A 14513-nucleotide genomic window follows, 5' to 3' on the forward strand; every position below is an offset into this window, starting at 1 on the left:
AGATTTTAGCCAAGAACTTTTGCTGCTTAAAATGCCTTAAGACTTTGTGGCTAGGCCTGTTTACAGCCAGTCTACTCATTGCGAGTCATGATGTGTATGTACTTCACAGGCCATTCTGTCATAAAGGCTGTGGCAGTACCCATCACTGAAGGGATATATATGGAAGTACTTTCATACATTTATGTCCACATATACCTACACATACACTGTTTCTTCTTCTTCCAAGTTCTTAAGTTTGGTTACAAAGAAATCCAGTACATATTTTTTATCAAAAGAGAATAATGATAAGTAAAAAAAAGATATCACAAGCAAAGACGGCATTTCCCTTTATATTTATTAGAGGGCATATTATTTAATGAGGGAAATATCATACATAATCAGTATAATTTTTCTACTTCAAACTGTGTGGTGTGAGTATATGGTTGTTTAAATAAAAGGAAAAAAGAAAATATTGTCTTAAAGTTCAAAGTATGAGAATGCAGAGGTTGTCATAACCCATGCAGAAAATATTTTAAAGGTTGGATTTGATTTTTTGTGCATGACTTTACTCTTCTGTAGCTTTTTTCTTTTTTTCTGAATCTTTTATTGGGTATATTTCACATAAGTGTCAGTCAGATTGAAATTGGCTAGTTAAATCTGTGCTACAATTTGAGGAGAGCAAAACGGTTAACTAAGCATAAGAAAAACCTATTGGCTTGAGATTTGGAGTTAGCATTGGGCCTGCAGTGAAGTATACTTTATATCCATTATTTTAAAGTTTATTAGTGATGTAGAGAGTCTGTTGTGGCGTATATTTGCAATACTTATATTCACATTTTGCGACAAAATCACAGTGTAAATCCACATTTTATGTTACCCTGTAACTTTTATTAAATACATGCATGAAGCAAAATTTGGCCCTTCTTATTTCATAGATCCTTAGGGTTTACCAGATGTACAATAAACCTTTGCTGTAGCCTAACCGCATGCTAATGAATTTACATAAAGTATAAGAAATGCCGATGTCTGACCAGCATGATATGCCTATGTATGAATGTTGTTAATCTCAGTTAAAGCTGACAAGTTCAATGTATTATTGAGGTGCTTGCATTCTGTGAGTCTTGTGGTTGAGTGGAAGATACATCATAGAGCAGTTCATGTTGATATAGCAGTGTTAGGGCTGCATTCAGAAGCCCCTACAGTTGCTAGCCAAACTTCCCCTGAACTACTGCAGTGAGATTATTGGCTGCTGGACGTCACTGTTTTGAACCTTTGATTTACCCATTTTGCTTCTTGAATGTTTCCTTTTATGCTTGTCTAATATGAGAAAAAAGTGATAAATAGGAAAGGAATGTACTTCAGAATTTATATGACTGATTCCCAAATTGTTAGTATTTTGGTTTAATTAAGGTTCATTTGTATGTCTTGAAACATTATTTGAGATCATTAAAAGATAGATCAAGGATCATATTATAGAGTATTACCAGAACTAGAACCATAGAAAAAAAAAATCAAAGCCTGTCTAAAGATAACTGGGAGTCAATAAGTTAAGATCAGTTATTGCTAATGTCCTATTTTCTTTCAAGGACGAGGCTGTGGAAGGGGCCCTCCGCGAGATTGGGCTGTACTAGCTTGTCCAGAGTGATACTCCTGCAACTTTCCCTTTTCCCTCATCCCCATTCATGTGTCCACCCATGCAACCCATTTAAGATATAAAGACTAGTACTGAATTTAGCCACCAGTGTCATATGTTCATGGTGATGCTGAGTTTTTTTGTTTTTTTTCTTTCATTCTTTCTTTCATTTTAATGAATAAAGGGCAGTTTGTGAATTTTCATTGTGATGATGATGCGAATTAGTGACTAGTATGAGCTTTTGAAAGCGTTGAGGGTATTGATTTCAGTATTGTAAAGCTTACTTATTCACATTCGTGAAATGAAGTATTTTTGTTAAATGTAACGAACCATCGTTTTGACAAACGGGATCAATTTGAAACTATATTTTGAAAAAGACTATTATAGAGATCTACAGTAGCACTTATGTAGATGATGGCCACAGTCGTTATACCCTGGTCACTTTCCTTCTTGGTGTGTAAATGGGTGTGACTATATGTAAGGATGTAAGTATGTATGAGTGTTGTATGCCACTGCCCTAGATCACGATATTTAGCATTTCTGTTTTGACTGAGCCGTGTGTCAGTGGCCCACTGTGTAATCAATATATTTTATTTTGGTGCTACTTTGATGTTGTCATGTTATATCATTATCATTGTTAATTTCATACAAGTGCTATTATTGTTTTAGTTGTTATTGATTGACTGCTTTATTTATTTATTTTTAAAGAGATCCATAGAAAAATTTCATTCTCCTTGTCTTTATTTATTTTTCTACTATAGGCTCAAGTCTGTTTTGAGTTTGTGTCTCATTCTTTGGTCAGTACAAATGGTACACAAGATGTTCAAAGGTATTATATGATTTAGTTGCTCCCATTGTTCAAAAAGAAGTTTGCATTGTGCTTGTTTGTAGGTGTTGGTCACATGGGTTTTGATGTGTGGAAAATAAGACGTGAATTGGAGTTCTGAATTTGAAACGATAAAAGAAATTTAGGTCCAGAGAATTTAATTCTTTGAAAATGTTATGATGACAGTGGTTGCATCCTTCATTGGCCTTGTATAGTGTGTGGTAACTATGAAAAAGCTCGATGAAGGGATATATTGTATAAGCAGAAATAGTGTATATTATACATATTAAATCTTTTGTAGAAGTTTTTTAAAAATTTAGTGCAATAGAAGAAAATAGAGGAAGAGTATTGGTTAAGCCATAGATTGAAGGTTATTGTTCTCCAGTTATTTTATTTAGAGATATTCGACAGGCAAAAACAGTTATATCTATAGATAAACAATACAAAAGGCTGCACAAGGAACTGATATAATATGCATATTACTTCTAATATAAGGCTATGCACACTAACACCAATCTTGTGACATATAAAATGTAAATTTGTAAGGAAAAGGAAAGGTTTGAGATGCAGTAGTTACCAGCAGTTTTAGCAAATGCTAGGGAGAGGTGGCTTGGCTACCCCATAGAACAGTGAAAACACCAGTGAAGTAATAAGCCTCCACGCTAATGATTATAGACGCTCTCGTTTCGTAGCTTACTTGAAGTTCTTATTTTGAATGTAACGATTATTATTATTATTATTTATATATCTTTATTGTTATTTTTTAAAGATTCTTTTGGGGTACTCATATTTTTGTCCCCTGTTTCAGAAATAGGTTGTATATACATTATATGTTGCTTAAACCATTTGCTCTTGCAGTGAAAACTACATTTCAGATAATTTTGTCTTGATAAAGTTTTCAGTATTATTTTTTCTTATATTTCTCTGTAGACTTCTACAGGCTTGGGGTGTCCTTAATATTAGAAAGTCATGCCAGAGGACGTCTTAATGGTCTATAAACACAATATGCACATCATTTCATTAGTAACAAGTAATTGATGTGGTTTTGTGTGTCTCACTGTAATAGTGAATGGGTTAAGCTTGTAGTATTTTATGTGGTACTTGTTGTTACTTTAGTTGTATTTTGGACTTGTGTTAATAATAGCTAATTTCTGGGCATTTTCAACCAGGTACTGCTGATGAATATACATATTTTTATTTCCTGTACTGGAAATGGGACAATTAATTCATGTTCTGTGACTGTGGAGTTAGTTGCAGTGCTTCCCTTACTTTTTCAGACTTATTTTAATATTGAAAAATATATTTAGCCATAGGAATATACAGCACACTATTGGCAAATACAGTTTCAGTAATTTCTGTATCTTCTGAGGTAAGGCATGCAGTATAAATTACAGTATAGTGTGAATAGAAACATATAGAAACCTATATATTCAGATGGAGTTTTCATATAGGAAGCTAGAGGCATCATCAGCAGTGTCTGGTATAATGGTACTCTGCAGGGGCATTTCTTCTTGACAATTTTTAAGATTATGTCACATGAACTTTACTCATGTTGTCCTGTTTCTATGATAGATTCTTATATGTTTGTCTTTAGCCTAACAAAGCCACAGTTTACAAATGTAAGTATTCAATATTTTTGTTTTATTCATCTTCAGATTATGCTATTATGATTTCCATGTTTGTACACTTATTTGTTGTAGACTTTTGTGTACATATTTGGATGTGGATGTTGGTTTTCAGAGAAGTTGGTGGGCAGTGTCATAGTACATAGTACATGCAAACGCTTTATTAATCTGGTGCTTCTGAGTCTGGTTCTAAATAGTAGTGGATTGCCATCTTTGAGAATATATCTGATATATGGATTCAAGAGATCTGAAGAGCATTGCTTTATCAGAATATGGAGGCAGAATTCATGATACTTACCAGGCTTTTTGGCAGATTACATTTTACACTTGCTTCATGATCGCCAAGTTCTATTCCAGATGAGGCTCGGCAAGTATGATAGATAGCTAGAACATACATATATGGGTGTGTGTGTGTTTGTGTATGTCCACACACACACAAATGCGCACACACACACAAGTGCACGCATCCACACAGGCACACACACATACATATATATTCATACTTTTTTGCAAATACTCATTTTGATCTGAAACGAAGTAAACACTCATTAAAACAAATGTATTGCCTATGAAATATTAGCACGATTTCTTGCAGTACTACACAGTTACGAAGAATACAACTATTGTTACAGATGGAGAGAAAAGAAGCTGTTGTTTTAACAGTGGCCTAGACAATCCTTTTAACTTTTATTTTGATACGATTTCAGCATAACTAGATTCTGTTGAGAGCATTTCCTCTTAGGCCGAGCATTAATTATGGTATAAGAGGATACTGCTCCATTATATTTGCCAAAGTATGTAAGATATGTGAAGCAATGGCAATGAAATAATAGTAAATAGCTATTTGTACGAGTTCAGTTCCAATAGATATATAAAAAAGACTATCAGAGGATCTTATGGAGCAAATTTCTGAACCTCAGATTTTAAGAAGTCTTTATTCATTTTCCTTTATCATTAGAACTGTCAGAATCTGGTGTTAAACTTATGGTCTAGATTTTCATACATGACTTAGAATCTCATTGAATAAAAAGACTATTCTTAATGATGTGTTATTGGTTTTGAGTGTTAATTATCAATTGAATATTTTTTTTCTTTTTATTTACTTACCTTTTTGTGTTATTAAAAGGGAGATACTTTACAGCACTTTAGTCTGCAAGAAAAGCTGATGTATCATACTGGTGACTGGGTTTCTGTGATGTGATTCAACCCAGTTCTAATTTTCCCTCTCTTTCCTTATCTCCATATTTAGGAAGAGGCTGAGGAGGATGCGATGTATTATGGAGGATACAATATCAGAATGTTGTGAAAGTGCTTCAGTATTTGTAATTTTTACAAGGCTTAGATAATTTGTGACAGATGGTCATATATATTTTAGATGTTTTATGTGTTAAAAGTGCTAATGGTCATATATATTAGATATTTATTTGTTAAAAGCTATGTGGGATTGAGGGTGTATGTAATTTTCAGAATGTCATGTAATTGTGAGCGCGTGGATTATGGGTATCTACAGGAATTTGAACATTATATCAATATGCTGATGCTTACGTTTGAATGTGTATACATGTGTATGTGCATATATAGTGTGTGCACATCTGCATTTATGCACATATATACATGCTTTGCATTCCCATATACAGTCACAAACACACACACACTCACATGCATGCACATTCATGCACTTGCACAGGCACACATTTACTTACACTGTGATCTATTGTGTAAAAGTACTTTTTTATACAAGACAATTCTCTCTATCTGACACATCATGAAAAGAACATCAGTATTTGTGTTCACTGCTCTCTGTTGTCCACTTTGCAGCATTACAAAGGTATGTTGCATGTGAGTGATATTTGTGCAATACTTCACAAAAACATGACAAAGTATATGTGTAACGTCTGACATTGATCTTCGGTCCTCTCTACATCAGATGCCAATCAGTATGGCTGTAGAAGTACAATTGAGTTAGTTTATATTAACACTAAAAAAATATCAGTATTACAACTTCTGCAGCTGAGATGTCATTTGAATGTAATGTTATAATGCACATTGACCGTTCGGGCTCTTTTATTACCTTCGTTTTAATCAAATACTGGTAGCATAATTTCCTGGATAATGGTTGTGTGTATGTAGTCTCTGAGGAGAAATAGTAGAATGCATTGGGAAATGATTTTGTTTCCATATGATTGGTGTTTTTGAAGTATCTTTAGATTACGTAAAACATTTTGTGTCACAAATCATTCCTAACAGTTTTTGAAACTAAAAAAGAATCCTAGTTTGATGTGTGATTTGGTATATTGTTTTGAACTGGATAAGTATCCATAGAACATTATTTTTTCTTGCATTTAATGAATATTTCAGAATTTTGATGAGTAAAAGAAACATAGATTTTGCAATATGTTTTATTGAAATGATATCTGTAATTGAATTAAAGTTCCTATGCATTTTCTTCTGTGAGTAAAACTTGTGGTACTTATGAAGTTTTAACCTTTTTTTCGTGGAAGTGTGCCAAAAAGTTAAATTGTTAAAGGTAAAGAGATAACTGAACATGTAATGTCATAATAAGCATTATAGGCTTAATAAACAAGCACACACGAGAGTTCAGACACATCGAGATTCATAATACTGCCTATAACACTTTTATGTCTTGAGGTTAGGAATTAACCGGTATTAATATTAATTCTTTCCCTTCCTCCCTCCTAGGATGAGATCGTGGAAATGGCCCTCAGGGACATGGGTCTAATTTGATGATGAGATCTTATCATTTTTTAGTCTCTCTTTTCGGATATGTATGGGATTTTGGACGTACAAGGTTTTCACAAAAGTTGATGGAATAGGTTGTGAATTGTCAAGAAAAGGAGACCCTGTGCTGGGAGGTTCACACACACAGTTGTCAAAGCAGTATTGTTCACAAAGGAAATTAGATTTTAGTGTCCTGTGATAGGTTCAAGCACAAAAACTGAATGAATGTAAGATTCTTTTTAGGATTGCTGTACTGAAGTTTCAGGTCATAGAATGCTCACCGATACATGCACATATATGTAATAAATGAATGCTAAGTCAATAATTTCATTTAGATTCCAGTTTACATTGTATTTGTCTTTTCCTTTTTTGTTTATATCTTCCTGTATTTTATTTCCAAAATGCCTTGAATATGGTTATATATAACAAGATTGGTGTTAGTGATGGTATATATTACAATTATTTTGATGTTCATTATGGGAATGATTGACCAATTTTATATCTTTATGAATATAGCCACTTCTCCATGTTAGGTTTATTTTGATAATTCCTTGCTAGATCTTTTTTGATATGGAATAGATTGTAGTTGAAATAAAGTAGATGTGATGGCTATGATTTTTACTACTTTGTAATAGTATGCTAGTGTAGTTTTTTTTTATGTAATACCTCCCATGTATACCTTGAACAACTCTTTCTGTGGCTTACCATACACTGGTGGTGGTTCCAGCTTGTAAATATGGTCATTTATGGCCTAGTGCTGAAATAAATTTGTCCCGTGTGTTACTGCATTTTTCTTTCCCTCTGCTGTTTTTATGCACTGAGTGGCTTTGTGGACCAGTTGATGAATTACTGTAATTACTGAAATGTAGATGAGGCATTCTGGCAAGTAGGTATTTGCTTGTTTTTCTTACACTGCTAGTTTTATACATATGTGTCAAGAAAAGAAATGTTAATTTTTTTCCTACTTCAAAGTTAACCAACAAATTGGTTCCAAGAAACTTAGTCTGGAAACAAGCCATATTTTATTAAAGATGAGGATGCAGATAGCACTAGCCTGTTGCCCTTGCATTCATTGGCATAGATGTAGATGTTGAACAGAATGTGTGTGTGTGTGTGTGTGTGTGTGTGTGTGTGTGTGTGTGTGTGTGTGTGTGTGTGTGTGTGTGTGTGTCTGTCTGTCTGTCTGTCTGTCTGTCTGTCTGTCTGTCTGTCTGTCTGTCTGTCTGTCTGTCTGTCTGTCTGTCTGTCTGTCTGTCTGTCTGTCTGTCTGTCTGTCTGTCTGTCTGTCTGTCTGTCTGTCTGTCTGTCTGTCTGTCTCTCTCTCTCTCTCTCTCTCTCTCTCTCTCTCTCTCTCTCTCTCTCTCTCTCTCTCTCTCTCTCTCTCTCTCTCTCTCTCTCTCTCTCTCTCTCTCTCTCTCTCTCTCTCTCTCTCTCTCTCTGTCTCTCTCTCTGTCTCTCAGTCTCTGGCAATATGTGTCTGTACATGTGTGTGTCTTTGTCTGTATCAATATATGAACATATTTTTTGAATAGCACACCTTATATTTAGGTTTGCAGTAGTCTTAATGCATAATGTAGATTTGCCATGCAAGTTTAAGCAGTCAGATGAATAAATACAAATAGAAATATGCAGAATGTTTGTAAATACTATACAGGAAGGAATGTTAATGTTGGTCTTCAATTAATGTTGCCTCTAAGGTTTGGCATTGCCTTTTGCAATATATATCTTACTTGAACATGATAAGCATTTACAAGTGGGGTATTTCTTAATGATTTTGTTATATAACATATTTATATATAACATGTTATAAAACTTATTTCTATGATTGGTTAAGGGACAGGCTGAAGAGACAGATTTAAGTCCTGACCGTAAACACTGTAATGATGTTGATGTTATTTCTATATTTCATTTCATTTTAGGTTAAGAGTTTAAAAAAAGAAAGAAAGAGGAAAAAGATAGTCAGAATCAAAGAGGAAATTTCAGTTGATGTTTTTAATGACATTTATAGACTTTGTTTAGTTATATGTATCCATTGGACTATGTTATGCTACTTGATGATGAATTCTCTTTGTTGTTGTTATCCTAATGCTTTTTTCACTTACATCCATTGTTAGTAAATAGGAATGGATTTAATTCACTAGTAAGACCAACCCTTAAGCATGTTAATTACCTTTGCTGTCATTAGCTGGTACCTTGCAGATCCAAGGAGGATGGTTCCTTTAGTATTATACTGCATGTCATTAATGTTTATCACTTTTTTTTTTTTTTCTAAATAGAAGTTGTTAGTGCATGATGTCTCGTAGTTCTTCAGACAGTTGCGTAGTCTCTTCCATTCACAGGTTTATCGGGTTAATACTGAAGTGATGAAACAGGTTAGAGGCCAATGGAAAAGATGTTATTGATGCAAGAGATCAGTGGGAAAATCATCTGTTAAATCCATTTCCAGTTCATTTATGCCACGTTTCCATTTTCCATTTATGTATTTTTTTTATAAAGGGAAATTATGTATTTTTAGTTGCATTTTATTGAAAATTATTAGAAATATATTCTGTAAATAATAATACCAATTTATGTATTAAATAAAAATTTGGATAATTGATAAGGGTAAAAGTATCTTGCTTAGAAAATTCCAAAATGACTGTTGGGAATATTGCAGCAAAGGATCTAAAGTGATGGTTTTAACACGCTGGAAAATTGCAGTAAAGAAACTAGAAAAAAAGGGTTATTTAGTAAAGAGCGCATATCCTTGTATGCATTATTCATTTAAAGGTCACTTAGAAACTTTTCATTTTGTAGATAGGGATGTAGGGTATTGCTAGGAATCCCTAAATGACAAGAATATCTTTTATCCAAGTGGAGTCCTTGTTGGTGGTTTATGTTGTCCAGTAAATCTAGGACCAAAAATAATTTTTTGGTGAAACACTGGGTAGAGAAAGTTTCAAGTACTGAAGATTTTCATAGTTTTCTGTTTTAATTATTTTTGTTTGGGAATGGTGATAATTTGGAGAAAGATTAAAGTGATTTTTTACTCAGTCGACTTATCTGTGTATCATCATTAGTTCATTGGAGACCATCTCATTTTTACCCTTTTAATTCCCATAATCAATCAATTTCTGGTAATATTGCTGCTTCCTATGTTTAAGTTCTTAACTGAAGGGCAGATGTGGACTCACTGAATGACAGATTTAGAAGATATGAGAGCTATGGTGGAATAGATGTCACATCTCATTTGCAACTACTTCCCAAGTTGTTGCACATCATTTGAATCTCGTGTTTGTGTCTATGCGCCACCTTGTCTTTGGGAAAATCTGGTAGACAAGGTTACGGAATGAAGCTCAGGATCTGGGTGGACATTTTGCCCACATGTAGTGCATATTGAATTTAAAGATAAGTAAGCTATTGTAGTTGAGGTTTTTGTCTGGCATATATTAACAAATATCACCTTTTTCTTAGTGGTTCTCTCAGCTATTGCACACCTTTTTGTGGTGTCAGCCAGTCAGAAAGTAAAGGGAAGACAATATGAGAAAGAAAATGCAGTTTCCAGGAAAAGTGAGCAAACTGGAAACTACTTAGTATGAATTAGCTAGTATAGTATGATGTATTTTGTATATTTTTGAAGAATGTACCTTGAGAGAAATTGACGGAAAAGGATGCGCTGGTATTAACACAGTTACTTTTGTTTCAAGCAGATTTGTGTTTGAACTTTGTGTAACTAGTATTTTGTTCTTTAAAGGGTTTAATCTTTCTATCAGACTGAAAGTTATGGAAAAAACACAAAAGTGATAATGAGAAATAGTTATAGTAATGATGAAAATGACAATTATTATAATAACGATAATGATGGCAGATGTGCCTTACTGGCACCATATTCTTACCAAATTTCTTTTTTTTATTTTTTTATTAATCTTTTAATTGCCTTTTATTTTGATAATTGAAAAGCCTTCCTGAAGAAGAGAAAGCTTTGTTGTTATCAGGAGAATGATGTGGCTTTAGGTTTTTAAAGTAAAAAAGCTGACTTATAACTAATATATCATGAGAATACACTTTACATTTAGCTATTTGATTATGCTTTGTTGTTTAAGTGTGCTCTTCATAACACAGTAAAGGATACTGTTGCGTGTTTGTTATATGCATTGGGTTTAACTTTTTGAAATTCCAGTGAAAATCAGAAATGGTTTTAAGGTAGCAAGATGGTAATCCAGCTTGTGCACTCTTTGCAAACTATACTAACTGAGCATCATATGTGTGTAATATCTATATATTTTTATATACCTTGCTTCCCCTCCCCCCTAAAAGTTAGTATAGAATTCACTATTTTCACAAGTTTTCTTTCTTCACAGGAGGAGACACCTCAAGGGTTGTTTGAAGACCATGGGCTGGGTTAACCCTATTGCCTACCAGTTTACCCTGCTCTGAACAGAACAATATACTGAGAAGGGGAAAGCAATAACTGTCTTAAAAGGACCTTAGTTAATGGAATGCCATTTCTCTTTTTCCCGTTTCATTTTTGTGTTGCTGAGTTTGTTTTTCTCCTTTTTTAAAAATCCTTTACTCAGTTTTCTTAGTCATTTGACCTTGTGAACCTCATATGGAAAAAAGTCATTTAGATCGGATCCATCAGGGCTTCAACACACTCCCAAGTCCGGAGCATTAGGGCTTGATTAGCCCTCATAGTTATCAGTCCATAGCCTTTGTAGAATACTGTAGCTACCTTGCATGCTTATTTAAAGGCTCCATCTGAACTTTAGAAATGTACAATCAGGAAGAAATGATAATGGTAGAGAAACATTTAGGTAACTGAAAAGTAGAGAAGTGTATTTGTAGTAGTTATGATTATTTTGAAAAAGTAGACATTCATTCTCAATTGTGTTGCTGTAGAAGAAAATTAGTCCTATCTCATCAGGTACAAGCCTATGCTTTCTGCAAATTAAGTCATTGGCAGAGAATTAGTGATAAGTGTTCATGGGTTTTGATATCTTGTGTTTCAGAGTTGTTTCATATTGTTATTTTATTGTCAGTAGCAAATGTGCTACTTTGTGTTTAAGGAGGGTAGTGCATTTCTTCACAAAAGTGTTTAAAATTGTAGTGGAATGAGATGTTATATGCTTTGCTGTGAATATTATATATTGAATTCAGGTTACTAGAAGGTTTTTCCAAGAATGGGTACGTAACTAAGAGATGCATCAGGATCAGGATATTATCTTTCCAGCTTAGGAAAGTTTACAGCAGCAGCTACTTGAACCAAAGTTCAATTTTTAATACAAATGGGTGTGTATACCAATTATTCATGCAGGATAGAGATAACATTTAAAGGTATTTCAAGTAGTGGGAGAATAGTCATCAATACCCAGGTACTTCCGATCTCAAGTCAGTGATTTTAAAAACCGTCCACCTAGTAGTTTTTAACTGTTGTTCTTAATAAATGTAGGTTTAAGTTTATTTTTGAAAGGAGGTTAGATAGCATTTTTCTCATTACCCTCTCCCCCCGTTTTTTTAGTATTTGAAAGCACTTTTTAAGCTATTAAGCATTTGATACTTAGGCTTCTGCATTGCATGTGTTTAGAATTTTAGTGTTACAGATATAAATTGAGAATTCTGTTATCTAACCTGTATTTTATGATCAGATGTTTTTGCTTTAACAAAAAAAAAAATAAATGAACAGTATATTATTATGGGAAGCTTTGCACTGTTTACTCTATAAACTCAAAAAACAGTGGTAATTTCTCCTCCATATGTACAGCTCAGGCATGCCATTAATGATATGCAAAAGTTGCCTTTAGTAATAGACATTATTATTTTTTTTTAAGATTTGGCACAACCAAGCGTAAAATGAATGCAATGAATGCCAGGGCATGAATGGTAATGAGAGACCCATGTTTATCTTTTTTTTGTTTGTTGTTGTTGTTTTCCCCATGCAAAGGCTTCATTTTTACCGTCTGAATAACTTCCAACAAGAAATCACGATATACGATTGACAGGGACGTCTTCCCTCAGGTACTGAAATTACATATGAATTGTAGAACTAACCAATATTTTAATAAGAGTATATAAAAACATTGTTTCTTTCATCCCCTTCAGTATATTATCATGCATAAAAATGATTTGTGTGGATAAAAAAGTAATGAAAGGAAAGTATGTGTAACTGAAAGCAGGCAAACTTTCCACTTCATGTATATTTCATCACTAGTCAGTGCAAGTCTAAACTGCTGTAATTAAGTTCCTCTGGGAATGAGAATCCATCACACTCCTACGTACTTTTAAAGAAACACTCAGTTTCACAAAAAACAGTTGCATAACCTACCAGTTGAAATATACCTTAAAGGAAAATGTTTTGAAGTGAGTCCACTGTCCACCCAAGCAAATTAGAGATAAAATATTATTAGTCAGTTCTTGCATTTTAGAATTAAAAAAAAAAAAAAAAAAAGAATTTACATTTATACGGTTAAACTGTGATATGTATCATGATAAAGTATAAGGAATGTCTTTTTTCAATAATTTTTAAATTTAAGATTTGAAAAGAAATGTAGCATAGGCCCACTAATATGAAAGCAAAATTTGATAAGGTTAATTTTTCATCTGGAAGAGAGATGTGGATTACTAGCAACAAAAGGAGAAACACCTTGCTGCAATGTAACAGTTGGAAAGCAGTTACATAGAGAACCTAAATGCAATGGATTACTGCAACTTCAACTTTATTAGGCTGTCTTTATATGGGGGTTGCACCTCCCGAGTCCAGTGTTCTTACTACTGAACTGTACCCCATCCTTTTTGCCTTAAAACACATATGCTCTCTCTTCCTCCTCTCACTATTTCCACCGACTCTCGTAACTCAGTATCTCAGTCTATACACTTCACCAACCCCCTTGTCCAAAAAATTCAGGACTGATGGTCCTACTTTACGCTATAAATCCATCAGGTTTTGCTGGGTGCCCTGCCATGTCGGAATCCCAGGCAATGAGCAGGCAGATACCCTTGCACGCTCAGCCGCTATTTCCACTCCACACAACCCCAGTCTTTCATGTATTCCAGCTATGGATGATTATCCTTACTTTAAGACTTTGCTTTATGCTCAATGGTAAACTTTCTTGCCTTTTCTTGTCACGAATAAATTGCATACAGTAAAACCATCAATCTCCTCCTGGTCAACTTCTTTTCTTACTCCTACCATATGTCACTATTTGACCCCTATGTTCCTTATGCAATGTTCCCATTTCAGTCTTACACTTTCCGTTGTCCTGTCCACGTTTTATCACAAAACCATATTGATGCTTTTTTTCATCTATCTTCCCAACACCGGCCTCCCAACCTCTCAGACATCCTGAAGGAATCCCATACTTTCTGCACTGAGAACTTATTCTCCTTCCTCAGACACATACATATCCTTCACTTGATCTAATCCACTCCAGTTTATTCCTAGCGTAACCCAATCACTCCCCCCCCCCCTCCACATCTTCCTATCTATATACACCCTTCCAGTACCACACTACTACTGTACAGCTGCTGACGTATCACACCTAGCCAGTAACTCCTCCCCATCTCTACCCTTCCCGATACTCCTATGGTACTGCACGACCTTCGATGTGTATTACATTAATTCCGCTTCTAACCATTAACTTAACTTATATGGGGGTTGCTGTCAACTTCCATGTTATTGAAAAAGCTTTCCTATATTCACTGCTGTACAATCTATCTTGTCTTTCGTCCTCTCCTC

General features: G+C 34.2%; 1 protein-coding gene across 4 annotated transcripts in view; it reads left to right on the forward strand.

The window, feature by feature from the left end:
- Nucleotides 1-11332, forward strand: part of AP-1sigma (AP-1 complex subunit sigma-2) — a 32103-nt gene extending 20771 nt beyond the window's left edge. Inside the window, exon 5 of one of the 4 annotated variants that reach the window (XM_027366594.2) lies at nucleotides 11143-11332. In XM_027366594.2, coding sequence (XP_027222395.1) covers nucleotides 11143-11187 — 45 coding nt within the window. In that variant the 3' untranslated portion in view covers nucleotides 11188-11332. Of the gene's footprint in view, nucleotides 1-1565; nucleotides 7583-11142 lie in introns of those variants that run through there. The other 3 variants (XM_027366593.2, XM_027366591.2, XM_027366592.2) reach the window with 3 other exon arrangements.
- Nucleotides 11333-14513: the final 3181 nt, after the last annotated feature.

Source organism: Penaeus vannamei, chromosome 20 (genome assembly GCF_042767895.1).
Source record: "Penaeus vannamei isolate JL-2024 chromosome 20, ASM4276789v1, whole genome shotgun sequence".
NCBI classification, from domain to species: Eukaryota; Metazoa; Arthropoda; class Malacostraca; order Decapoda; family Penaeidae; genus Penaeus; species Penaeus vannamei.